At 37.5% G+C, this 26,985-nt stretch overlaps 1 protein-coding gene across 9 annotated transcripts in view; it reads left to right on the forward strand.

The window, feature by feature from the left end:
- Nucleotides 1-26,985, forward strand: part of SPAST (spastin) — a 42,273-nt gene that overhangs the window by 1,293 nt on the left and 13,995 nt on the right. For 2 of the 9 annotated variants that reach the window (XM_075496052.1, XM_075496046.1), the window contains exons 2-11: nucleotides 3,354-3,440; nucleotides 4,744-4,827; nucleotides 11,114-11,209; nucleotides 18,431-18,618; nucleotides 19,388-19,521; nucleotides 19,853-19,946; nucleotides 22,801-22,875; nucleotides 24,127-24,198; nucleotides 24,727-24,802; nucleotides 25,333-25,424. In XM_075496052.1, coding sequence (XP_075352167.1) covers nucleotides 3,354-3,440; nucleotides 4,744-4,827; nucleotides 11,114-11,209; nucleotides 18,431-18,618; nucleotides 19,388-19,521; nucleotides 19,853-19,946; nucleotides 22,801-22,875; nucleotides 24,127-24,198; nucleotides 24,727-24,802; nucleotides 25,333-25,424 — 998 coding nt within the window. The remainder of the gene's footprint in view (nucleotides 1-3,353; nucleotides 3,441-4,743; nucleotides 4,828-11,113; nucleotides 11,210-18,430; nucleotides 18,619-19,387; nucleotides 19,522-19,852; nucleotides 19,947-22,800; nucleotides 22,876-24,126; nucleotides 24,199-24,726; nucleotides 24,803-25,332; nucleotides 25,425-26,985) is intronic. The other 7 variants (XM_075496054.1, XM_075496049.1, XM_075496047.1 and 4 more) reach the window with 6 other exon arrangements.

A 26,985-nucleotide genomic window follows, 5' to 3' on the forward strand; every position in this document is an offset into this window, starting at 1 on the left:
TTTCTGTCTAGAGGATAAAAAAAGAAGCAATTGCTAGTGCATTTGATTTATCCATTTAGTCTAAATGCAGCAGCACAAGTCTGTCAGCATCTAAAAGGTAGTCCTTACGGGCATGCTGTGTTGGGTTTTAAAATTCTCTGTAAACATCAGAATACCTTATTATGCCCTTTCAGTTGAGCTTTAGTGAAACTGCTATCCTAGAGGAGGAGGTTAAAAATATAGGACTAGGCCTTCAATAGAAGCTACATGCTGAGAGCACCATAAAGGCGAGGGATGTGTCTTGCTTTGCATTGACAATTTGGGAGTGGCAGTGGTAAGCTCTGGGAGAAAAAACCCACCATGTGCAGCAAGGTTAGTTCAGAACAGATGTGCAGTATAAGAGCATTGAGGGTCGTAGGACCAAAGCATGAAAGAAGGTGAGGTAGCTTAAAACTTCAGTGTTTTTGAAGATTGCACTGTGAAGAGTAGCTAAGTCTTAAATTATCAGGTGCCTGTTCCACTGTTGTGGCTTATAACTGTTGGTGGTTTGAAGGGTAAGCTTTCAAATACCAATTTTAATCATGGACTTGCTTTATAGCTATTTTTAGAGTTGTCCTATATGAATTAGCTGCATAGGTCATACATTTAGTAAGAAAAAATCTTTGCTGCTAATGCAAGCAGTTGCAAAGCTGTTACAACCCTGCAAAAGCAATATTCATTTCACTGAGAAAGAACTCACTTTGGTTTGATACATCATTTGTTATTTGCTGATCTGTTTTTACTGGAATATATGCATACCATTGAATTTATTTGATATGTAAACAAGTTTTTTATAACTTCCAACAGAAAATAATTTCTTAGGCGTAGTATGTGAAATTGTTGGGATTTCTGGATTGTCCAATATCCTGTTAATTATGTGGCATTTTTGCTGCTCTGGAATCGATGTGCACTTCAGTAATTATGATAGCACTTCTGGTAATTTTTATGCTTCTGAATTATTGGGAAAATTAGTATTCTTGTTTTGGTATTTTCAAAATCAAGCTTAACATCTTTTCCTGGGACTGAGAAGGCATGTGAGGTGGGTTGACCCCAGCCAGCAGCTAAGCACCCACATAGCTGCTTGTTTACTCCCCTCAGGGGGACAGGGGAGAGAATAAGAAAAGTGAGGAAACTTGTGGTTCAGCATAAAGCCACGTTAATAAGTGAAGGAAAGAGGTGGGGAGAAGACAAGTGATGCAAAGGCAATTGCTTACCAATGCCCAGCCAGTTTCTGAGCAGTGTCTGCCTTGGAAGACAGCCCCCACCCTGTTCTTCCTCTGCCCAAGTTGTTATTGCTGAGCATGATATTATACAATATGGGATATCCCTTTGGCCAGTTTGGGTCAGTCATCCTGCCGGTGTCCTCTCCCAACTTCTTGTGCACCACCAGCCTACTTGCTGGGGACCTAGAGTGGGAGAAAGAAAACCTTGAGCTGCGCAAGCTGTTCAGCAATAGCCAAAACATTGGTGTGCTATCAACACTGTTTTAGTCACAGATCCAAAACACATAGGGGCTGCTATGAAGAAAATTAACTCCATCCCAGCCAGACCCAGTACAGCAAATCAATGACTTCTCAGGAATGTGACTTTTTTATTGTACTTTTAATGTCTTAATCACTGAGAACTAGTAAACCGTTCTGGGCAGATTCAGAGCACTACCTTTGCAAACAGCTCATTTTGGTGTATTGCTTTTAAAACTTCTCCAGTTAAAAGGTGGAAGTGAGATTTTAATTATGACCTTGGCATGCTTGCAACTGCTCTTCAGAATAGCAAAGTAATTCAGGCAATAGCAGAGGTGGCTGGAATCATCTCGGATTTCATTTCTAATAGCCATAATCAGCATTAGATTTACACTGCAGTTGAAACCGTTTCTATAGGTGATGGGGAGAAGCTTAAAGAAAAAAAGGCTACAGAGAAGATCAAAGTCACTCAGCTTTGAAGATTTAATTTATCTAGCTTTGTCCTTAACAGTCAGGATATATGAGGCTGGCGGAGAAAGGGCGGTAATAAAATGATTCCCAAGGTGTGTGATGTACACGACTGTAGGAAGGTGCTGCTCCTGTGGTTTGTGTTGGTAAGAAGAGCAAAGCATGGAATTACCTGCACAGGGTAACTTCCCAAATTTTATCAAAAGATTTTGCATCTGGAGAGGAGCAAGGGAAAACTCTTAAGAGGATTCTAGAAATGTATTGAAATATTTTTACTGGCACTAAAATTTGCTAGAAAACAGGTTTGGGACTGAACTTGCCAAAAGATTTGAGTGCCGAAGCAACACAATCACTGGTAACTGGCACTTAGGAATAGTTTTGTGAAGCATTAGGGTACTGATATCTGAAGGTTTAATTCTAGGCATTTTTGTTTTTTCTAGCACTAGCAGCTTGTTAATGCTAATCAGGTTTAAATTGTAATACCTAATGTGCTGTATTCCTGTGTGGAAAGGCATGCTTAGTGTGACACAGAGAACTTGCAAAAGTATGTCTCCATATGCAGGCAAGTATTTCTTTAATGCAGAGTATTTATAGAAGGGGAGCAATATGAAGTAGATATAAATATCTGTTCAATGGGTTATTTGCTGTCATGGTGTCAGATAGTATAGGTTAGGCGTAGGCACATTCATGGTTGTATTTGCTGTGATATCCATTTAGGACATTGTTGGTGCAGAGGTGTACTCTAATTCTACATGTATTGTACTTCATGTGAAAGTTGACATACGCCTGCAATACAGCAGTTTCATGATAGGATGACCAAAGAAATACCCCCATGACAAATGAGCTGCTCTGTACAAAAGTTAACCAGAGGAAAAGTGTTTCTTGTCTCACTCGTGCAGTATCTTAGACTCGTTGCTTTTCTTCTTGAGTTTCTGTGCTTCTAGTGTTACTTTGGTATTGGCTATCACTGGAAGATTAAGAGGCATGTCTCAGTTTGATGTTCCGGAAAGAAAAACTGTTAATTTCACCATTTCTGTTGTGAATGAATATGTGTAGGCTAACTTTTTTAGCTTTTTTTTGTGGGTTTTGTGGTTTGTTTGTGGTTTTTTGTGGTTTTTTTTTTCTTTTTTCGGGACTGACCTCTTTAAGGCAGATGGAGAAGTATTCCTAAAATAGGCAAAAGTGATTTGAGGCTGGTGTAGTACCTGTTTTTAATAGAAAAGCTTATTTGAAACTAAGTAGATATCAAGTTGACAGTGTCCCTTTAAGTGTTTCTTTAAATCATAGAATTTTGTTCAAATAGCTCTGCCTTCCTCTTACTTGTTTTACGCAGAATTATATGGAACCATTCCTTTAATTCAGGCATTAATTCATTACAGAAAATAATGGGTTCACTTCCTTTTTAAGCAGGACAAAAGGAACAAGCTGTTGAATGGTATAAGAAAGGAATTGAAGAACTGGAAAAAGGAATAGCTGTCTTAGTAATTGGTCAAGGTAAGCCAGTTTTGAGTTTCGTGGAAAAGATTTTGGTTTATGGCTTCTTCAAAGTGAGGAATCAATATTGCTAAATATGGTAGGTGCTAGGAATGGTCTGCTGTATGAATTAATTCATAAGAGTGTTTCTTCTTCCTGTTTTAGCTGTACACGGGTCCATTTTTAGGTGAACACGGGTCCATTTCTCTGTTCCACCTTAATGTTCTGGTCTATAACACATGCAAATCTTGCTTCAAATATTTTCAGACTATCCAAAATCATGAGCAGTTCATGAAAATTCTAAAGTAAAACACTTGGCTTCTTATGTAATGGGAATGCCAAAATATTGAGTTCTCATTTGATTTGCCAAAGTTGACAGTTCATGTTCTCACTTATGCAGAATTTTATATTCCCTTCAGTATAACTAAAAAAGAAACACACCAATTTGGAATGGTCTAGCATTGTGTTTCTGAATAGCTTATGCCAAAATAGCTGAACATTTCCGACAAAGAAAGCAAGCCATCTGTGTATATGGAAACATTTTAAGCTGTAGTTTAGAAGCAGGTATGTACCATAGAAAAATAGGTGTAGTGAAGGACTTGCTAAGAATTTTTGTCCTCAAAATAATATAATAGTAATAATAACCCAACCCCCTGCAAAAGCCCAAACCTATAACAGCTTTTGCAGACTACTTTTTTGTTCCTCAGCTATGTTTAGAAATGTTTGTGAACAGTATATGGTGACGTGTTACTTACACAGCAATACCAGTGGCATTTGATACAACCCGTCTAAATTGCACAGTTTAAAAAAAAAAAAAAAAAGCTTGACTTGAACAGACATTATTTTTTTAGGAAGCATTTATATTAATGTCTGTAATTCTGTGTATTTTGAAATGTAAAGGGACACAGTCAACTGAATTTAAATCCATTAGTTTTGCCAAAGTGAATTATTTCAAATTGTACTTGCCTCTCAGTCACTTTTCAAGCTTTTTAAAAACCTTTTTTATTTGACTTCTGTTTGGAAAAATGCAGTGACAAAAAACATATATTAGGTCGGCATGAGATGTTAGAGAATATGCAAAGCAATGCTTGGGTTCCCACTGCTGTACAAGCAATATTGTAAAGCAGATAGTGTCAACTAACTTTAAATTATTGATTAATTAGAAAGCTTTAGGATTTTTTAATTAATTTTGCAACAATGTTCCTTAGTGGAGGGGGTAAATAAGGGGTGGGAGGAAGAGGAGGGAAGGCTGGGTGTCAGTATTTTAGCACTTAAAAAAGTTAATTTCCCAAATTGTGTTTTAACATTGATTTTTCTTTGTAAGGTGATCAGTGTGAACGGGCTCGACGTCTGCAATCTAAAATGATGACAAATTTGGCAATGGCCAAGGATCGCTTGCAACTTTTAGGTACCAGTTACAATTCATGACTTTGGAAAGTTTGTCATTATTTGCACAACTTCATGTAATGCACTCTTCTAAAATATTACTTTGATTTTTAAAGTGAAGGAGTCATTATCTGTGTAGGGTCTCTTAAGTTTGGTTTTTAGTTCTAAGTAATATTTTTTCAATGCTGTTGGTGGATTTTGAAATTGGAATCTTGTGAGCCACTTCCCTATGCCTTAAGAAATAGGTGTAAAAGTAACTGAGAAGTCTTTATACTGTAGCACACTTGAATCATAAACTGAGGAAGTCTTGACTAACTCTTGTTGGAGTTAGTTTAGGATTTCTATGTTAGAACTGTAGTAAAACTTAGGACATATTGCTGATCATGAGTGCTGAGTGTGCCTTCTGTAAGCATAGCTACTTCATGTTCTGTTAGTTCTGCTGTCACGTAACAATTTTCCTGATTACTGGTATGTACTCTAATAGTAATTCTTTAGCATTATGTAGAACATAAGGTTGTGAAATCCTAGTTCTCGTAATTTTTATCTAGTAGCGTTCTATTTTAAGACTAGCAGGTAAGATCACTTCTTTTCAGAAGCATAGTGTTGTATAGTTTTAGCTTTATCGAAATTAAGTGTTGTATATAAGCTCTTAATGGACAGAGTAAAACAGGCAGGATTGGAAATGGCATCTTACTGTGCATGATAAACAGACAAAGATCCCCCCCATCAAGCAACAAACCCACAGCTTTGTCTATTGCATCCTCTAAATTGAGAACTTTGGAAATGCTTTCAGTTCAGGCAGTAAAATAAAACTGAAGATTATTTTTTTTATTTGCTCTTTAAGGGAGAACTAACAAATGTACTTGCGTATCTGCAGCTTTAATCTTGCACTGTGTTGTTTTGAGTTCTGTTAACTCCCTCTCCTAGGAGCATATAGAGCAGACAGGAAAACTCATGTTCTTTTCTCCTCTTACACTTTGTGGTTCTGTGGTCCTGACTGGTGGTTGACAGGGAAGTTGTGACAACCACAAGAAAGTGAATCCCTTTTGTTTCCCTTGAGTTCCTCGTGTCCTTAGTTCTTTTGGAAAAAAAAGTGAAGGGAACATGGGATGAAAGACGCTTCTGTGCTTTAGTACAGGTGTTTCTCGGTAGAACCCTAGTATATGCAGAAAAGATATTTTCTACTCATTAGGGTTAAAGGCTGACTAGGGAAGAACAGAGTGAAAGTGATTACATGCTAACAATCTTTGATAAGATACGGTTTGTTGCTGACATCCTAATTGCAAGTAACTAGGATTTCTTTAAAAAATTTGCTGTTCTTTGAACCTTGAAGTAGCAATGTCTGTATTTTGTGGGTAGTGCTTCATCCTTGCTTGTGTTCTTGTAGTAGCACTTGCAGTGTTGATAAGTGGCTTACTTGCTGTGCCTTGATTGAAAAGATAAAAAGGGTGAATGCTGAAAAAAAAAAAAAAAAGTTGAAGTCAAGCTGGTACATTCATCTTTACTACCAGAATGTGTGATCACATGCTATTTGTATTCTTCATTCAGAGTGCAGATTGAAAGGTAAACAGGATAGTGTTTATTGCATAAACTGATGTCAAATATGACAAGTTTTTACTCTGAAATGATCAGAAGTTTAGTACTTTTTTCTGCTTAGGTTCTTGTTCAGTTTGCACTAAGGATCTGTCGCAATGTACCTGAGAGCAAAATTTGGATAGAAAGGCAAGTGAAGCCGTCTGCCCTTTAGGAAGGAAAAAGATGTTGTTTTGAGAGATAATTCCAATGGATTTAAATCCCTGCAAGCTTGATCATTATGGATCTATTTGACTAGTATTTGTTATACCATCTAACCAACTTTCAAGTATTGACAGCACCTGTTTTTATTACTTTATATGTCATTTTACATGGATTTTGTGGAAATTTAAGGTAATCTAGAGTTGAATTGCATGTCCAATTCTAAACATAGCTTTTAGCCTGTTAGTTATAGTAACAGATATTTGGAAGTTTTTAAGTGGTGTAGAGATGCTTTTGTAGTTGAACTAAACCTGAGGCTCTTGAAGCTCTTAAGGTTCAATAAAGTGATTTTTCCTATGAATCCAACTCTTAAGATCAAAGAGTAAGTGTTTTCCTCTAGCCCTGTGGAATTTCTCTGTTTCTTAAGGGAGAATAGGCAAGTTCTTTATTGCATTAGATGGCAGGATAAAACAGACTTAAAGTAGACAATAATATGACATATTTCATCCTGCTTGCTAGACAGAGATGTGATTGTAGACTGCCTAACTGAAATGCCATCCAGTCAAGCAAGTTACATTGGTAATACATAGAAAGTGAAAATTAAATCATATGGATTAGAACTGTCCCTTAAAAGTGCTCAGTGCTTTGATTTTTTTGAAGTGTGTTGGGTCATCAATGTAACTTTAAGTTGCATGACATGACTGATGGAGGTGTTTGACACCACTGATGGGAGTGTGATGTCTGATCACACCCATGTGTTATCACCATGTGTGTGTCATCACACCACTGATGCCTTTTAATGTTAGACCAAGAGGATGTAGCTACTTACCTTGGATGATGGCTTTACTATTTTAAGCCCTGTTTCCATCTTGAGGTTAAATTACTGTATTATATTGTGTTTAAAGCGGTACTATGACACAGCCTGAAAGCTGAAGTTACTCCAGGTATGTTTCAGAGTACCTCAAGGTGACTCGATCACTTTGGCAGTCCAGTGACAATACTGAGTCATGCTAGCTGTCAGGGGACTTCCAAGTTCTACCATTTGAATTGGTGGCGGCCCCTGTTTTTGACACGGTTTAGGGTGTGTTAGCTGTGCAGTTATTTCAATGAGTAGATAAATCTGGCTCCGATGGTCTTCATAGACCTGATCTCTCCTGGGTGACTGATCACCCCTGTTAGAATCATTATGTTTGATATATTTGGAATCACAGGAGGATATTTGTTTTCTAGGAGGATATTTGTTTTCTACAATCAATACATAAAACTCAGCAGTTTGCCATTCCTAAAGATAGATAACCACAATGTCCAGTGCAACACTATTCAATTCTAACGCTATATGCGTGTTGTACCAATTTGTGTTCTCCCATTTCATAGAATCATAGAATGCTTTGGTTTGGAAGGAACCTTAAAGATCATCTAATTCCAGCCCCCCTGCCATGGGCCTCTGGGCCCCCATGGGACACCTTCCACTAGACCAGGTTGCTCAAAGTCCCATCCAACCTGGCCTTGAACACTTCCAGGGATGGGGCATCCACAACTTCTCTGGGCAACCTGTTCCAGTGCCTCACCACCCTCACAGTGAAGAATTTCTTCCTTATAGCTAATCTAAATCTACCCTCTTTCAGTCTAAAGCCATTACCCCTTGTCCTATCACTACATGCCCTTGTACAAAGTCTCTCTCCAGCTTTCTTGTAGACCCCCTTCAGGTACTGGAAGGCTGCTATAAGGTCTCCCCGGAGCCTTCTCTTCTCCAGGCTGAACGACCCCAACTCTCTCAGCCTGTCTTCATAGGAGAGGTGCTCCGGCCCTCTGATCATCTTCGTGGCCTTCCTCTGGACTCATTCCCACAGGTCCATGTTCTTCTTATGTTGGGGGCCCCAGAGCTGAACGCAGTACTCCTGGTGGGGACTCCTGGTGGGTTCTCAGGAGAGTGGAGTAGAGGGGGAGAATCACCTCCCTCGACCTGCTGGTCACACTTCTTTCAGAGAGACTTTCTATAGGGGGACAGATTTCTATCAGCACAAGTTCCTTTCTGTGTACTATGTGTAGCTTCAGTTGAAGGCTGCACATGACACATAATTCAAATATCTTTCATCAGTATCCTTTTTGGTAATAATTCTGCCCGTGTACAGATATGGGCTTCAATGGACACCTTTTGGGATTCTTCCACTGTCTTGGAGATAATGGTGTTTTTGCTTCAGGCTTGTGTTACAGGGTAACAGGGTTTTTTATTAGAAATCAGTTACTTTGAACTCAAGGTCTAGTGTTGCCTAAATAAGACAACAGCTGCAGTGGTGTTCATTTGGTAGGTTTATGTCAACATTGTATCATCAAGGAGAAATAATGAATGAGATTCTGTAAACTTTTTTTTTCCCCAATGTCTGGAGACATAGGGAGAAAGCATTGAAATGGAAGGTGATAGGGTGTCCTATTAATTCCCTGGAATAATATTTAATAGCTCAATTTATTTTTGTTATTCCAGAGGGCTCTACAGCTACACTGTCTCTCAAGAAAAGTGGTATATTTACTTTATGTAATTTTATGTGCAATATTAAAATTACATGTTAATATGCAATGTGATGTGAAGACAGTGTGTGAATTGAAACTGGACAACAGTTGGATTACATTTTTTTGTTGCAGTTTTGGAGTTCCTGAATATATGGAACTTGCTAAACCATTGATAATTGTGGTAAAACCCCAGTCTCAAACTAGTGTTGCAAATAGCATTTCCTGAGTTCCTGCCCAAACTAATTGATTTTATTATGGTCGCTCACTAGAAAGTGACCGAAACACTTTACTTTCTGTAAAGTTCAGAAGTGTTCTCCAAAACTTAACTGGTTATCTAATATCTTACCCAGTCTATTAATACTGTTTCCTAAGCTTCTGTATGTACTTTCCATTCAGACTGCATGCACTGGCCAGGGAGTAGACTATTCTGCTGTCTCCTTCAGTAGTGCTGCGCCCACTAAAATAGTACACTGTGTTTGTCGTCAGTCATACTAAAAGGATTTTTCTTAGACTTCTTTAGAGGGAAGTTTCTTAGGGTAACTTCTTGCAAGTTACAAAGCTTGTGGTTGGTTGTAGGCTGTTGTCGTGTGACTAACATTTTTTTTACTGTACCCGACTCTTCAATGCTTTCAATTTAAAACAAAGTAAACCCTGGGTGCGCATACTAATCTTGAACTTTAGCTTTTCATATTTGCCTGTAGCTACTAAGTTTTCACTCTAAGCCGCATCTTGTTCAGTCTGGATATTATTATTAAACCATCACTTAAACTATTGGGTCTAAAGATACTTTTCAGGGAGGCTAAGCAGTGAGTGATCAGGAGCAGGCAGAGGAAGAAAGGAATGAAGCAGAAAGACTGGAAAAAGATCTGTAATAGACAAAGAAGCAGAAGCAAGGAAGTGTTTTATGCTTGTTGGTTGTATGATCTGCAAGCTCCGAATGGCAATTCTTCCTCCAGTCAGGGCATTTATGATCTTGGCTGTGCACATTTTCAGTAGAATTCAGCTTCTTTTGCAGTTTGTGCTTTCACGTTGCCCGAGGACATCGCTCCTCTACTTGGCCATCTGTTTTCCTGCAGCTTCTTGGTACTGTTATCTCTCGAGGAAGAGGAGAAAAAAAAAAAAGGCAGGAGGGGGAGTGTGACAATGTATGCCTTGCATCCTTACAAACTGTGTTTTGTTTTTACAGAAAAGGGGGGTGTGTGTGTGTGTGATGTGTGAAATAAAGTTAGGGGAGGCTGTAAAGCACCCCAAAAGTAAGGCCCAGAGGTGGGAACTGCAATGGGAAAAGCAGGAGTGGTAGGTGAGCTGCAGAGAACGAATAGTCCTGAGCCTTAATTCTTGTTTTGTGTCATTTGCAGCCTTATGCTTCTTTGACTTATGCTTTGGCTAGTTTATCATGACTTCTTAGAGTTAATTTCTTTCTCCTTAATCTTTAACCTTATAAATCTTGTATTCAGATGTTTCTGAAGTTAATCCTCTTGAAGAACACAGCTTGCATGACAATTTTATTGACTTAATTTCAAGGCAATTACATTTCTAAATAGAGATCTTGAAAGACATCATCATAATATATATATGGTGTTTTGCTTGAACAGTTGAGGTTTCCGTAAAATGTTGACTGGCTGATACTACTTAAGTGAAACATTTAATATGGAGGAAAGTGATGACTCCTTGCAGTTGGTGAAAAGTAACACCTTGGGGAGGACTTTCAGAAACAGGTTATCAACACATATATATAGTAAATAAAGTTGAATGAATCCTGACCATTGCTTTTGGGAAGTAACTACAATCACTAGACTGGAAAGATTGTTGTAATTAACTCATCCATAAATGGCTAGTTCTAAAGCTGTTTTCAGTCATGCTCATACTGACAGAATTTTCTTACAAATTTGCTAAACATGTAGAATAGATAGAAATACTCCTTCTATCTTTAACCCTGTATCAAGTATAACAAAGCCAAACTTGACATTTGTGTGTTCAACATACATAAATTTTCTTGGTTCATTTTTATTTTTTGCTTGTTTATTTTGTCCTTTTTCCTCCCTCCCCCTCTGTCTACTATGTAGAGAAGCTGCAGGCAGTTTTGCAAATTTCCAAGCCGCAAATGGAGGTCTATAATGACAGTACTAACCTGGCATGCCGCAATGGACATCTCCAGTCAGGTGGGTTTGGTTTTACCAGCGCCTATTGAGGGGATGTCTCTCAGTTTCTGCTGTATTACAGGGAAAAATATGCAATGCTATGTTCTGGCCCCACCAACTTTTTAAAAAATTGTTTTATATTTCTGTTTTTAAAGTCTTTATATAAAATACATTCCATCCTTTCTATGACTTTGACAACACTGTTTTATTTTGTAGCATTCAGTTCTCTCTTACAATGACTGTCCTAGAATCCAACTACTTACTAAGACAACATTTTAGAAAATATTTCTCATGTGATATTCTTCAAGGAATTAAATTAAACCTGTTTTAGAAAGTGTCAAAATCAATGTAGGATATGTAGGTTATATGTTGTGCCTACATAAATAGTTCTTCCTTTATGATATGGAGAATGAATGTGCATTTGCATTAAGCTGCTTTAAATTTCAGGGTTTTTTACTCTGAGAAAGTGATACACGATTAAAACAAGGCGTGGGGGGGAACAGCTCTTGCTTTTTGTCAAAGAAGGTTGTTTTTATCCTTTCCCAGAAGACTGCACCAGGGATACTAAAATACCAGAAGTAAACTTGTTTGTCCATACACAAGGAATAAAGTTACTGTGAGGTTTTTGAATTGTCTTCAGGGAATGTTTTAAGCCAGCAGTAAGCTAGTGTCACAGCTGTGATCTCAACTGGTAGTTCGTACAGTAGACTATAATGAGGTTAAATAACAGAGAGACCTAACAAGCAGTGGAATTCATAAAGCTTGTTGACTGAGTCAAGAGCAGTATTCAGTTTTTAAAGTAATTAAACTTGTGAAACAGCATAAACCATATGTTTGGGTTTTTTTTTTCTCCATTTCTAGTTCTGAAGTCATCTCACTGTTTGGTTTTATTCTTTCTAATGTATGAGAAGTTAAAGTAGTGGAACTATGTCATGTTAGGCACCTTTAGATTACTGTAGGTGTGGTATTTTTGTTAACTGCATTTGTCAAAAATATTCAGTTAAAATGGCTCTTCAGTATAAGTTCCTGTGTAGGTTGAGCTTGAGAACTCTTTACCTTAAATGATCCAGTACAACTTTTGTCTTTTTACCTGGTTGGCTAGAGATTGAATGAACAAATAACATACATATACACACAAAAGTTGATAACATGCTGCATCTGTTTCGATACGAACAGCTTTTTCTTTAAACTCTTTCCTTTATATGTTTTTGTACCTTTTTCTCAACGTATCTTAGAATTGGGTGCTGTAGGAGAAGGTTAGACTGAACTTCCACTCTTAAAACTGTTAATTTAGTTACTTAAATCTGATAGTCACAAAGCATAGAATATCCATTGGCATGTACTGGAAACAAAGAAACATTTTGCCAGTTCTGTGGCAGGTGTTTTTATTTACAGAAATTCCTGTAGCAGGAGGTGGTCACTGTTGGTAAACTTGTGGAGATTGGTATTAGTCAGTTTACCCATTTGGAGTCATATTCCTGGTGACTTACAGAAGATGGATGACTGAACCACTTCTGCAAAACTGTGGAGGAAAGGGTAGCAAAACATCTGCAAAGGGCCGTGGTCTTCTGGGGGTGCTTTTTTCTGAGAAAGTGTCTTTCTACTTTCTGAAAAGGAATGCAGGCTAATGGAGAAATATTCATTTACCAGGCTCAGTGGGATCTGAGAAGAGACAGAAGGACTAAAGAGCAGGTCATAAAAAAGTTAGGTACCAGGCATCTACTGATTACATTGAACAAGATTTCAAGAGGCTTGTTCCGTTTCCATTTGCATTTCCATTGCCAAAAGTAAACTTTAGATTCATAACTTGTGGAAGTTAGAGGTTTACCCAAAGCACTGAACTTCTCCTTCAGCTGTGGGGTCCCTGATAGTACCAGGATAGTACCAGGAAAGTCAGCCTATTAACTGATGTCTGAATTTCTTAATTGTCTGGTGCCTATGCTCGCATGCTCACTCTCTCTCTCAGTCTCTCTGTCTTTTTTTGGGGTGTGGCGGGAAGGAGTCTTGTTTGTAACAACATGTTGCTGCTACACTTTTTTCTTAAAAGTACTTCCTTTATACATGTAATAAAGATGGTATTTTCACACAGACAGCTGCAATCATTTAAAAACACAAAGTAGATGACAAATTCTTAGAATACTGTACAAAATCAGCTTGCAGGCTACTCGAGATAAGAGGACTGCTGTTATTGAGAAAGTAGAGGTACTGCAGAGGTACTGAGCCACAGGGCTCTGGCATAAGCTTCATTTTTCTACCTACATAAAGTATTACCTGTGCTGTTGCCTAATCAGGCTGGACTTCTTAAAAGTCCAGGATTCTATGAAGTGTGAAACACGGTCATTCATAGTTTTAACATCAAGAAAGTGCCTTTTTGCCTGTTCTTTGCTCAAAAAGTGCTTTGCTTTCTTCATTTGCCTTTAAAGGCCAAAGTCTTTAAAGATGTTTTTGCTTCTTATTTCTGTGTGATACTCTATTCTCACAGCTATACTGCACACTTTTATATTTCCAGAATGTTACTGATTTGAGATTCTGCCTTCTTCCAAGATACTATGTGTCAGCCTTTCAGACCAATTTACTTGATTCTAGCACAAATGACTACCTATCCCTGTCTTCCTCATTCATAGTTTCCTAACTTACCTGAATAGCCGGAGATTTTTCTTGAAAATTTATCTGATAGACTTATAATGAGGTTTTATAAGACCTCATTCCATCAGTATTACCTGCCCTTCAGTTGCAGAAGGCTATGCAGTAACTTAAGAGTAATAACAAGTACCCTTGACCCAAAACTTTATTTTGAAATACATATTTATTGTTTGATATCCATCACTCTTGTTCTCATAGCAGTCTTAAATTAGATGTAAAACAATTTAGCTCTTTTTTTTTTAATTTCCTTAGACATGCATGTTTTCCTTTGCATTGTGAGTGGTTGTTTTTTGTTTTTAAACTAGCTTGGGAAAGAGATTATGCCAGTCTTGCCAAAGGCAGTGTTTGAGTTTATGAACTTACTTACTGGGCATACAATACTGATAGTATTACAGTAATTCCAGTGTACCATTTTACATTTAACGTGTAAATCTCAGCGTGATATACAATCCGAGAAATCATTAAATTTCTCTTTCTTACCACAACATTAGGACTGTGCATGTAGCTAGTATTTTACCTCAGTTTTCACTTGGAAGGATTTGCTGGCATGTCTTTAATAGTAGGCATATATTGGCAATCTTTTTCAAGTTGCAAAAATTCTACTTTTAATACTGAAGTTTTTTAAGGAGTTTCCCAAGTAGAAGAACAAGTAGCAATAAGATCGTTTTTAACACCATAATTTGGCAACAGTAGATCTTTGTCTGACATGGCTCTGTCAATTCAGAAAGGAGAACAACCGTGTCCCTGATACGTGTAGCTGTGCTATCGTTCGAAACATGGAGCAGGTCCTTGTTCGTTGCTGAAGTTTTCTGTTAGGTAGTTTTTATTACTTGAATGTACCTATTTGAGAAATCTGAATATAATCTTTGAAGGAATTACTATTTTGGGGGCTATTGTGAATGCTGATGCTGAATAACTATCAGTCTTGCAATTGCTGCATGTATTTTGCTATGCAATATTTGCAGAAAATGTATAGCTAAGCAGTTTAAAGATTTTTTTGAATAAAACTACATACATAAAGTTACAGACAATTCTAGACTGGTGAATATTTTTTTTCCCCAACTTGGGGTCCACAGACCACATATAATAACTTCTCTTAGTCAGTTTATATCAGTTATCAATAGGCATATGTAAGGAATTTCTGAGGAATATTCCCTGATGATTTTTAAGGTTTCACAACGAAAGGCTGGAAACTGTTTTGCAATACTGGAACTGCTGCTGCTAATTTTAATTTAAACTTTTTTTTTGATGCTTAAGAAGTTATAAAGCAGCAGAAACTTGTTTATTAAGATGTGCCTTAATCTGTTTTAGATGCAGAAAATAAAATACAATTGGTTTGCTTTTTAGAAATACAAAGCATGCTGTTATCTATTAAATAAATAAGCTAGAGCTGCACATTTCCCAGATTGTTTCTGTGTTTCCAAGTGTGTAGTATAACCAAGCTTCTCTTAAAGTTGTTCAAACATATCCTTACTTCACGTTACCTTTAAAAACAGTTAAATGTAATAAATGCATTTTACCATTTCTTTCTGTAAGGGAGTCTGAAATTGGGCACCTGTGTCTGCAGCTTATCACAATTTAACCAACAGAAAACCTCAGACAAAGTTTTGCTCCTTGCTTGTTTGTAATTTGTTTGTTGTGTATATATTTGGATGACAGATTAAAATGGGAGGGATGCTTTCAGGACCAGATGGTTATTTCCGTATGATCTAGTGGCATTAACTTGAAGCTTTGAAGTAAATTGTTCTGTCCAGTCAAGAACTGGAGAGTAAAATCAAAATTATCAAGCCCCTATTACTATCCTATAAGTATAGATGAACTAGACAATTGAATTGTTCAGTATTTCAAATAAACTTGAAAAAAAAACATGGTCTTTTTTTGTGATTAGAACGTATTTTAGGCACTTCCTTACTATTTTATATGGAACGGTGAAACATTTGGCGAAAGTCTGCTGGAGATATTATAAAGGTTTTAAGGCCACTTGCAGCATATTTTCCATCTTTCAGCAGATGACAAATACAAATGGATAAGAAATGTGTTTTGGGGGTTTTGCATTTGTTACAGCAAAATACATGTTTTACATAATGAAATAATAGGGGCTGTCAGTCTGACAGGAGACAAATGTGCTCTTAAACACTTCACCCTTTAGAAATAGGTAAACTTTAGATAAACTGTAATTCTGAAAAGTTTGATCGCATTTTTATTTGTAACTTTATTGAAAATTTGTATATAAAATGAAGTTTCCCTCTGGAGTTGACACTGAACAACTATGTTCAAAAATAGTTCATCAGTGCTTCTCTCTGTGCTACCCATCAGCACTGACCACGGAACATATGTAAACTTAGTGGTCTTGATCCTAGAGGTACAGCTAGAGTAAATCGTAATCTGTATTGAAACCTTTCTCTTTTCCCTCCCTGCCCCCAGCCCCGTATTTCCAGCTTCCTGAAGTACTCCTTACCTCTGCAATTTTATGATGCTCAAAATTGCAATGTGTGTGTGTTGTTCTCAATAGATGGGGGTAGTTCTTGGCTAATGTGATAACTGAGCAACATGTTAGGGTGAAGGAGATAGAGGAAAAACTACTTTAGCTTTTTGAAGCCTTCCCATGTTGACTTCAAGGCAGCTGTGCAAATGAGGCTGATGGGGGGGGGGGGGGGGACGACCCCAAAACAACAACCAAACTGAGTGCCACCTTTCAATTAAATTGGACCAGTCAAAGTGCTGAGTAGCTAGGTTTTTTAATAGATTCATATAGTGCTTTTTGAACTTGAAAGCTGCTATGTATGCCTAATTTTGAAGACTGTTGACTTGGAAATTCCTGTGCAGGAATGACTAAGTAAATTTAACCAGCTCTGGATCTGTGTGTGATTTAGTCAGTAGCCAGTTTTGTTTTGGTGTGTGGCTTTTTTTTGGTTTTTGGTGTTTTGTGGGTTTTTTGTTGGTTTGGTTTTTTTTTTTTTTGTCCCCTAGAAATATCTTGCATGTAAATGTAGTTAATTATATTCTTCAAGTTTCCTTGTTATTTGCATATTGATACATCTGCATTGTTTATGATGACCCCTGCAGAGTTTCTGTAAGGGGTAGATTTGTGACTGAAGAAAGGCTTTAGAAGCTTGTTAGCCAAGTAGTTCAACACATGGATAACTGCAGGCTGTGTAAAGATTTGCACTTGATAGTATGCAAGACTTTTATGTTTTAAGGGGCTGAGAACACAGTAGTAATTAATTGATCCTTCCATGATACTGTTTCACTGAAGTATTCTTATTTGAATTTTTTAAACACAACATTCAAAGTTATGAGGCTTTCTACTTAAAGTATTTTTCTCTGAACTGCAATATTATAAATTAAATTCTTCGTAGTCATTAACTTCCTTAAAAATCAGAGTTCTTTGGCCTGTTGCTTGATACTGACAAGTCAATCTGAGTTGCAGAGTTCTAAAATCTTAGTGAAGAAACTTGTAGCTGAAATCCATCTTGTGCTTCCTTACCTCTGATGCCTCTTATCTAATCAAAAGGCTGCTTAATCCTTATAAAAGGATATAAAATAAGGCAGTATTTACAGTTTCCATCACAGACAACAGGACTGTACTAGACAGCTACTAGTACTGTCTTCCCACCACAAAACCCCCCTGATCTGGTGCTGTGCCCTAATCATTAACCAGCCTGACCAACCTGCATGCTCACTGTAGCACGTTCTTACCTCTTAGTCTCTGTTTTGATGTTTTACACTTGCCATTTCTGCGCCAGGGAACCTTATTTTAACGTGTATCCCATTTGGAGAATGTAGAAATCAGGTGCTATTTCACTTACTCTGGACCAAAATGGCCTTTTGTAGTTTAATCACCTGTGGCCAATATGTTAAGTTTTAACTGTCACCTAATTTGAGACCTTCCTGCTCCATCATGGAGGTGAATAAGAGTGTGAACGGAATGTGCGGTGGTGTTTGAATTCAATGGTATAATATAATATTTTAAGACTTAATTTTAATGTAGGAAGGTAAGCTGCTTCAGAGCTGTCCATTCAGAATTTACTTACACCTTGAGATTCCTGAAGTGAAACCAAGTTGTAAGAAAAAGCTCCTGGTAGTTGCTTGCAGGTGTAACTATTTTAATTTTCCTAAATTAAAGTGCCTTGGTGAAGCTTCTGTGTGGAAGGTGCTAGATAGTGTTAGCTAGCATCCAAAGCCTAGCTAACATCACTTAAGGAATGAGTGCTCTGAATCTAATGGCTTGAAATTTGGGGATTATTATAATGAATGTTTTCAGGAGTTCTTGGGAAGGAAAATCTTCTGGCTGGTGTTCTGTCTTCCTCCGTCTTAAGGAATAGATGGTGTTCTTCCCTTATTACAGGACTTAGCTGTCTCCAGCTTTTCTAAGATGGGTAACTAGTGTTGGTTTTGAGAGCTCCTAAAAATTCAAACCTTAACTTTAGGAGAAAGCTACAGTTAATATCCCCTTAAAAGTACTAAACCTCTTTAAAAACTTGTATTATTCTGCTATAATACTGTATTATATATGTCAACAATACTATCTTCAAGTTAGAATTCATGGTAAAAGTATGACTGCTGAAAATGCTCTCGTGACATTGGTTTTCTTTATAGAAAGTGGAGCGGTTCCAAAAAAGAAGGATCCCTTAACACACACAAGTAATTCCCTTCCTCGTTCAAAAACGGTTGCAAAAACTGGATCCACAGGCCTTTCAGGTCACCATAGAACACCTAGCTACAGTGGGATATCAACTTCTTCTGTGTCTAGACCAGCACCTAATCCTGCAGCTTCAACTCATAAGGTATGGTAAGGATAAACATAGCAGTATACACTTGGAAAGTCAATGTAAATTCCAGAACAAACTTTGGATTTACTGCCTTTACTGCAGTATTGTAGTAGCACAAAGTTTTTTGAAAAAAACCTTAAACCCCTAAATTTTTGGCCAAGCCTCTTGAGCTAGTCTGCAGAGTGGATTTTAGAAATCAGGAGGCATCGGGTGGCTGCATGGGCAAATGGATTTTAATTGTGATTGCAGTAATACATGATAATACGTGTTTTGAAAATTGCATGGTAAACTGAGGGAAGCTTATCTAGGAGAAAAATAATTGTTACTCCCAGTATGTAAAAGATGGAGAAAAAAACCCTCTTACTCCAGAACTACAGATTTTCCTCCGACACGTTCCTTTCCTTCCAAAGCATGCATGCACAGGTTATATTGCAACCACGTTGAAAATCAAATTATGATTAGATTGTGACTGAAATACAAAAGTATTTGTATATACTAATAAGACATAAAAATGCTGCATTTTTGCACTAATAAGACACACAAACCCCATGCTGCACTAATAAGACACAAAAACCCCTCTCCACTGGAGCCTAAGATGTTCTACCTGTGGCTGAATATGATAGTATGATTTATAGCAAAATACAGCATCAGAATATCTGGTATGTGTTAATGTATTAGGTTTTACTGGAGCATATAAAACATAAAAGTAATTTTGTTAACAGTATGCTTTAAAAGTATCAAGTTGGGTTTTTTGTTTCATTTTTTTTCTTCACCCCTTCTCCAGGCTGCTCCTAAAAATAGCAGAACAAATAAGCCTTCTACTCCTACCACTGCTCCTCGAAAAAAGAAAGACTTGAAGATATTTAGAAATGTGGACAGTAATCTTGCTAATCTTATCCTGAATGAAATTGTTGATAGGTAAGTCTGAAGAAAAGTAGGCTTTTCAATACAGAAAACCAGTTTTTTGTTCAGTGCAGCCTTGGTCCATTTGGAATGAAAAGTGGTACTTTTTGTTTGTTGTGGGTTTCTGGGAGGTTGTTTTGGGTTTGTTTTTTGTTGTTGTTGTTACTTTGGCAAAAGGATGAAAATTCAAATCAGAAATGCTTATCTTTTTAAATGCTTAGCAATATAAGTTGCATATTTCCTCAAAAGGGTTCTGTATAAATAGTCAAATGCATTAAATTAGTCAGCCGCAACTGAAAAAGAGCATCTCATTGTTAGACTAATTAGTGTGCCATTTCTTTGTTAGTGGGCCAGCTGTCAAATTTGATGATATCGCAGGGCAGGAACTGGCTAAACAAGCTTTGCAAGAAATTGTTATCCTTCCTTCTCTTAGACCTGAGGTAAGCAGCTGGGTTTTGTTATCACTCTGTCACAGAATCAAAGAAATGCATTGTGCTTCACACATGAAGTGGTGATTCTTGAATCCTGTCTTTACTGGTTATGATTGCTATTGATAGCTGTGTGGTGATAGCCATCTTGGAAAAGGAGAATGAAGAATTTATGTGTTAAAATACTACCATGAAATTCCTCATCTTCTGGTTAGTCAATGTTGGAGAAAGTGGCTGAGGCCATAGCTTAAAAAAAAACCCAAAACCAAAAACACCCCCCCCCCCAGCAAACCACAAAACCCTAAAAAACAAAACCAAAAATCAAACAAAAAAAAAATTCCTGAAAATCTGTGGGGCTGACTGTTCCAGATAGCTATAGTTGTATGTCCAACCCTATATGGACATATGTACAGGACAAAGCCCATAATTGAAAGAGTGAAACAGATGAGATTTGTATAGGTAAATTAAGTCATGACACTATGTGATTTGAAAAATAATTACATTGGTATTGTCATGTTCTCTGTTTGGATGTTGGTTAGACATTCTGAATAATCTGTTCACAGCAGGAGAGGATGCAAAGAAGTGTAGTAGTGAACAAGCAAGTACACTGAGGTGTATACCATTTGAGGGCAGATTTTGTCTTTGCTGGGCTGAGTAGAAATTGGTCATTTAGGCTTTTACTTTATTTATCATAGGTGGTACCTCAAATACTGTGACTGCCTAGATTCAGGTCTGGTCTATATACTACTGGAATTTTCTGAGCCACTTTTTAAAAAAATTAAATTGGTCATTTTCTAAAGCTGGACTTGCTAAAAGTTGCTGGACCCTTGCAGAAATTGCATGCCATGATTTACTGCAGTGCTGATTATTCAAGCAAAATTACTGTTTGTTTGTTTGCTTGTGGGTCTCTTCTGTCACATTGATGGGTGACTGGAGTTGCTCTGTGGTCTTCCTCTTTCCTTTAATGCAGTTTCTGGTTTTGAAGCGTCACAGGGAAGAAACCCTAAACCTGGCATAACATCATAGGAATACCAGTCCTGAGGAAAACAAAGCTTTGGCATCAAATATGTATGCTCTGGTATTCTTACGCAGAAGGAAAATGTCATTGTACCGTCTCTGTTATTACAGTGCTTTAGTACGTCAAGTTTGTTGTTCAGTAACACTAACACAATGAGCTGGGTGGGAAGGACTTTGAGATGTGAGGCTTGGAATATCTCTTCCAATAACAGTTGATATTTTCAATAAGGTCTTCTTCATATTACTGTAGCTAGCAATGGGCCTGACCTTGGTATAGGTTGACATATAACAAGGACAGAGAATCCTGTGAATTTTTAAATGTTCCTTGGAAGAAAAGAGGTTGGTTTTATTCTTTGTAAACGAACATGGTAATGTGGCAACTATAGGGGAATATTTAGTAAATTAAATACTACTTCAGTTTTAACCTTAATGAGTTTTGAACTCAAATTCATATTTAAACAAGCCAATTAATATTTTTGTAGGAGAGCAAGGGTTGAGGTGAATAAACAGAAAACACTGGCTGCAACCATTTCAGCAGTAAGATACTAATAAAATGGTAGCAATTAGTTCAGACTATGTTTAGTATGGTTAGTCTGTTAACAAAAACTTTAAAAGCTTAGTGTGTCTCAGTGATAAAGGGCAGTTGCAGCTGAACTGTGTAGGTGATATCAAGATGAGGGAGAGTTGTAGATTTGGTCTGGACTATCTGAAAATGGTGGAATTCCCAAACAATGGGAGACCCACAAAAGGAGTCAGGCAGGAGATGCACATGGTAGTGTGCAGCATGGAAAGCAGAAACACGTCAGGAATGTAGTTATCCAGGTTAAAATGCTGCAATACATTTGTGACATAGGTGGTATGTATTAGTGAATAGGATCATGCTGGATAACTATTTTTAGTTATCAAATGAAGTCAAGCAGAAACAAAATGGTGTGAATGATGAAATAATAGAGAAAATGCATGTTGGTCAGTCATCTTAGAAACACTACACTGGTAATGGAGCCATTTGTTATCATGGATATTGTGGAAAGGAGTGCCTGCTGACAGCGGTGTTTAGACATGGTGTGTATGTATAAGAGACTCCCTGCTATTGCTTTTGCTTGGTTTTTGGAATTATTGGAAGCTGGAATGGATGGGTGAGTGTGAGACCAAAAAAGGAACTCTGAAGCTCTTGAGGAAAGTGGTAAAGACAAAGTGCTGGGAAAGACAAAGCAGGCTACAGGAATAACTAAAAAAGATGTATGAGAATTTGTAGATTTGCTTGCTGTAATTGCTATGTATGATGGGTGCAATTTTATAGTGTAGGAAAGATTAATCCAATGCAAAGTGAGAGGGAGGAGATTGTTACCAGTAGCATTTAGAGAAAGTGGGTGGTTGTTAATTAATATCTTAAATAGTTTTGGTCGAAGCTTGTCTTCTCAAGTTTCATTTAATTAAAAAAAAAGAGAAAGATGAAGGGATTCTTCCATATGGAGTTAGTAGGAACATTGCTTTAACTCGCTTACTACACACCTGCATTCCCCCCTTTTTAAATGCAATTGGTGCTTTAAACTTAGGCTGGTCTGTCTCGCGGAGTGTGTTACTGCCTTTTATGCTCCTTTCACAGTGCCTCTATACGCAGAACGATCATGATGTAATTTAACTGTTGTGTGGGAAACAACAGTGACGTGCATTAGGTCAAGTTAGTAATAGAATGTAGCTCTCAAAACCTGTACTGTTGTAGCACCGCTACTATTGCTAGCACTGCTAGCCAGTGAGCCGTTCCTCAATCTTAAACCATTTTCTTACAAAGGTAAATCAACATTTTCTTTAAGTCTTTGAAGGTAACTTATGGTGATGTACTTTTCAGTTATTTACAGGACTTAGAGCTCCTGCACGTGGTTTATTGCTGTTTGGCCCACCAGGAAATGGGAAGACAATGTTGGTGAGAAAATTACTTCATGCATGAGTTGGTGTATTAAAATGTAACCATGAGGGGTGGCTTTCAGTTTGTGTGTTGTAGTAATAAACTGTATATTTTTCCTGGATATGTGTTATGATGTTAATTTAATACAAAAATGTAAAATTTTTTTTAACGGTGGATTTTACAGGGGAGGGAATTGCTAAACTGTTCTCTATTTAATTCTTTTCAATATCACAAGTAGTATTTTAAAACTTAAACCAGCAAGTCCAAGTTTCATTTTCGGAGAGAGTAAAAGTAACATGGTTAATTGTTTGCGTACAGCAGTGATTAATCACAAATGGTCTGCTCTCCACTAAAACATACTAGAAGTGCATTTTGGAAATGGGGAAGGAGCACAGTAGCAAGAAAGGGGGTTGCCTCACTTCCACACTGCTGTGCAAAGAGCAAAAGTGCTGTGGAACTGCCTGGCTGCTGCTGCTTTTCTCAGCCTGATGTGCTAATTTCAGGGAACTGGAGTGAAATGGCTGTGCATCAGATGAGCATTGCATGTCGTGATGCAGCTGAGCTGGGCACATCATCCTGCATCACATGGCATGGCTGCAGCTGCGCACTCCCTTTGCTGATACTGAAGCTGGATCAGCTCTGAAGCGCAGGAGTGTGAATGTTGAGCAGCTCACTTGAGCTCATCTGTTGTTTTTTTTACAGTTTTACATACTGGCACATAATTGCTAATTACTAAAACTGTATAACCAGGGAATCGTAATTTCTTGAATATGGTGAAACTTGAAGAGAGTACTCTGTATTAGCATTCTGGCTGAACCGATTCTTTTTCCTAGCTTTCCTCTAAAACAGTTTTTGCATAGATAGGGTAAGGAAAAAAAAACCCATAATTTTTAATGTGATTTGATCCAACTGCTGCCCTAAATTACCACCCTAAATTAGTTAAAACTGTTTCAGATATCTACTCAGGATACATTGAAAGGAGCTGGAGACTTGTGTTCTTCAGTAAGCAAGTTGTAGTTGGCTAGGGAGATGATGTTATTAGAGAAGTCTAAGGGAGTCTGGAAATATCTTTAGTGGTTCCACAGCTTATCTGTTCTTATTTGTAAGTGGCCTGTACAGAAGTTTTCTGTAGCATCTACAAGGTGTTCCCTTTGAAGGAATAGGGGTTTTCAAAATTGTCAATCAGGACATGAGTGCTAGCTACAGAAGCAGAGAGGTATCTTCAATGCGATGTTTTAAAAAGTACTTTTTTTTTTCTCCACCCCCCAGGCCAAAGCAGTTGCTGCAGAATCAAATGCTACTTTCTTTAATATAAGTGCAGCGAGCCTAACTTCAAAATACGTAAGTAGCAGCTCTAAATTATATTGATCTGAAAACACACATGCTGTGATTGAGGTTAAGAAGGCCAGAGACTTCTCATGAGTCTTTGGTGAACTGTTAGCCTGTGGTGAACGTAAAGTTTTTACAAAGTGACTTGTGAAGTAAAAAATTTTGTTTTGTGCTTGTGATAACTCAATGTCAAAGGCTTTTGCAGTTCAGGATGACCATGGCTGTCACATAGGTGAGTAGTTGTGGGTTTTTTCTTCTTTAAAAAGTAAATGAAGTGGCTCCCAGCTCCCTTTCGCTCTGATAATCTAGGCACCAAAATCTCTTGACAACTCAATTGTGATCGTAAGTGAAGTTGTACTGTTTCTTTTAAGACATAAACAATACTGTCATATGTAATACTGAACTAGTGATAATCTGAGTGTGTATAAATGGACTGAGTGTGGTTGGTTATCAGCAAGACTTTCTGTAGGTCCTTGTGTTAGCTCTCTTGTAATAAACACTTTCTAAACCTCCTCAAAAACCAGTTTATTGTTGTTTTAGGTGGGTGAAGGGGAGAAACTGGTGCGTGCTCTATTTGCAGTAGCCAGAGAACTTCAGCCTTCTATAATTTTTATTGGTAAGACCTTAAACGTTGTTGAATTTTGTGTATTTTCTTAAATATTTTGACTTATTAAATTGGAATCATCGGGTAAACTTCTTTGGGTAATTCTGCAGTGCAGAGCAAGCATCTTGGATATGACCTGCTGGCTAATCAGTAGTTCCATATAGAGCATGTTAGATTACTGTTATGTCATTTAACTGGTATTAATAGTGGGAAGAAATGCCCTCAGAAACACGAATGCTGTACTACCTTTACAGAGTAAGTCCATTTATATATTAAACTTCATACCTGAAAATGGGTTTTGCTTGTCCTGAGTTGCAGTTTATTATCAACAGAATTTTTTTTCTCTCATCTGTGCTTGGTGTTACATATTCAAAGGACAACACATTATACAAACTTTTTAAACTTTATTAAGTTCTTTCTGTCTCCTAAGGAATAATGATCTGATCTCTCTTACTGGAGCCCTATATTAGCAAAAGAACTTAGGCAAATATGAAGACTTAGATGCTGTATGCTAAATTAAGATGTATTTCTTTGTTTTTTAGATGAAGTTGATAGCCTTTTGTGTGAAAGACGAGAAGGTGAACATGATGCTAGTAGACGTCTAAAAACAGAATTTTTAATAGAATTTGATGGTGTAAGTATTTAGTCTTGGGTATTGTTTGAATTGGCTAATGTAGTGGGTGCCAGTACAAGCTACAGATGAAGCACAAAGAGGATTTGGCTTCTGGGGCTTAGCTCTGTCCCCTTTCCCCCCACCTTGGTTGGCAAACAGCTTTTTTCTATTGCTGTTAATTTTTCACCTGCTTACTGTAGTATTCTGGAAAATTCAGTCTGGGGTGAAAGGTAGCAATCTGGAGATGAGCTGAAATAATAGGTTGAAATACTATGGACAGACAAGAAAGGATAACAAATGGCAATAATAAAGGAGCTGTGAGAACAAATGTTCTTACAGGGCAAGAGGGACACTTGAGGGTTAGGCAGAGTTGAATGCTTGTTTGCAATTGCATGTTTTGGTGAAGCGCACCTCTTCATTCTGGCAAAGTAAAAGAAGATTAAGTGGCTTTCAAGCAGTGTCTTTTTGGTTTTTAAGAGATATGTGTCACAAAAGCATGCACTGTCAAGGGGTAAGGTGAGACTTGGGGGATAAGGATTCCAAACAGACTAGTTCAGATCATGGATATACACAGCTCCGACACATCAGAAGGCTTAATTTCTGTGTTAGTATGTTTTTTATTGAGATATAAATCTTTTCTTAGCATCATGACCTAGAGATGACAGGATACAGTAAGAACATATTTAATAGCATGTATGTAGTACCCAGGAAAAGGAACTGGGTTTCATGGGGGAGGGGGGGGATGTGACACGACAACAAATATTGGAATATTTTTCTGTCACACAGCACTGTTTTTTGTATTGAACAATCTTAGTTTATATTCCACTAGCACAGTGGAATATTCCTACAGTGGTGAAGCAATAGTAAAGAGGTACAGGAGGAGAAGATTACAGAGAGACAACGAGATGAGGAAAAATTTCTCCAAAGTGGGATGAATCACGACAAATAATGCAATGTGACAATGATATGCAGAAATTACTACACACAGAGAGTTTTCTCTTAAAATGAAAAGGGGAGAATTAAACATAACTAGTAAGTTAGCAAACTTTGGATCAAGGTGCAACTATATCATACAATATTTTTGTGAAACTTTTTGCACTCAGTAAGGCAGCAATGAACTTAAGTGTATGAAGGATTGGACACTAGGTGAATAATAACACGTCTCTGGTCCCCAAATGTTTTCTCTGAAGTCTGGAAGCTGTAATGCTCCATATTCTTGGGTATAAAATCAAGTCTTGCAATTGAGTGAATTGGGGGGAAAATTACTGTGTCTGTGTACTATTGAATAGCTTCTTCATTTTGATTACTAGCTTCTTGCGGGACCCGTATTGGATGAATCTCTGATCTGATTTAGTGGTTCTGGCTGTGCCTTAGTCTAAAGTTTGATTCTCTCTTTCTCTGTAGACTTCAAAACAATGTTTGGTGTTAAAAGCCACAACAGCAGAAAGTCTCTAGCTTTTTAAACATAATTATCTCTGGATGACTAAACTTCTGAGTGCTTTTTGTAGTCTCAGTTTTCTCCAGCATTGTAACGTGCAATTCCACAGCAACATTTGTGCTCTTGCAAGACTTCTTTTCAAGC

Source organism: Mycteria americana, chromosome 3, assembly GCF_035582795.1.
Source record: "Mycteria americana isolate JAX WOST 10 ecotype Jacksonville Zoo and Gardens chromosome 3, USCA_MyAme_1.0, whole genome shotgun sequence".
NCBI classification, from domain to species: domain Eukaryota; kingdom Metazoa; phylum Chordata; class Aves; order Ciconiiformes; family Ciconiidae; genus Mycteria; species Mycteria americana.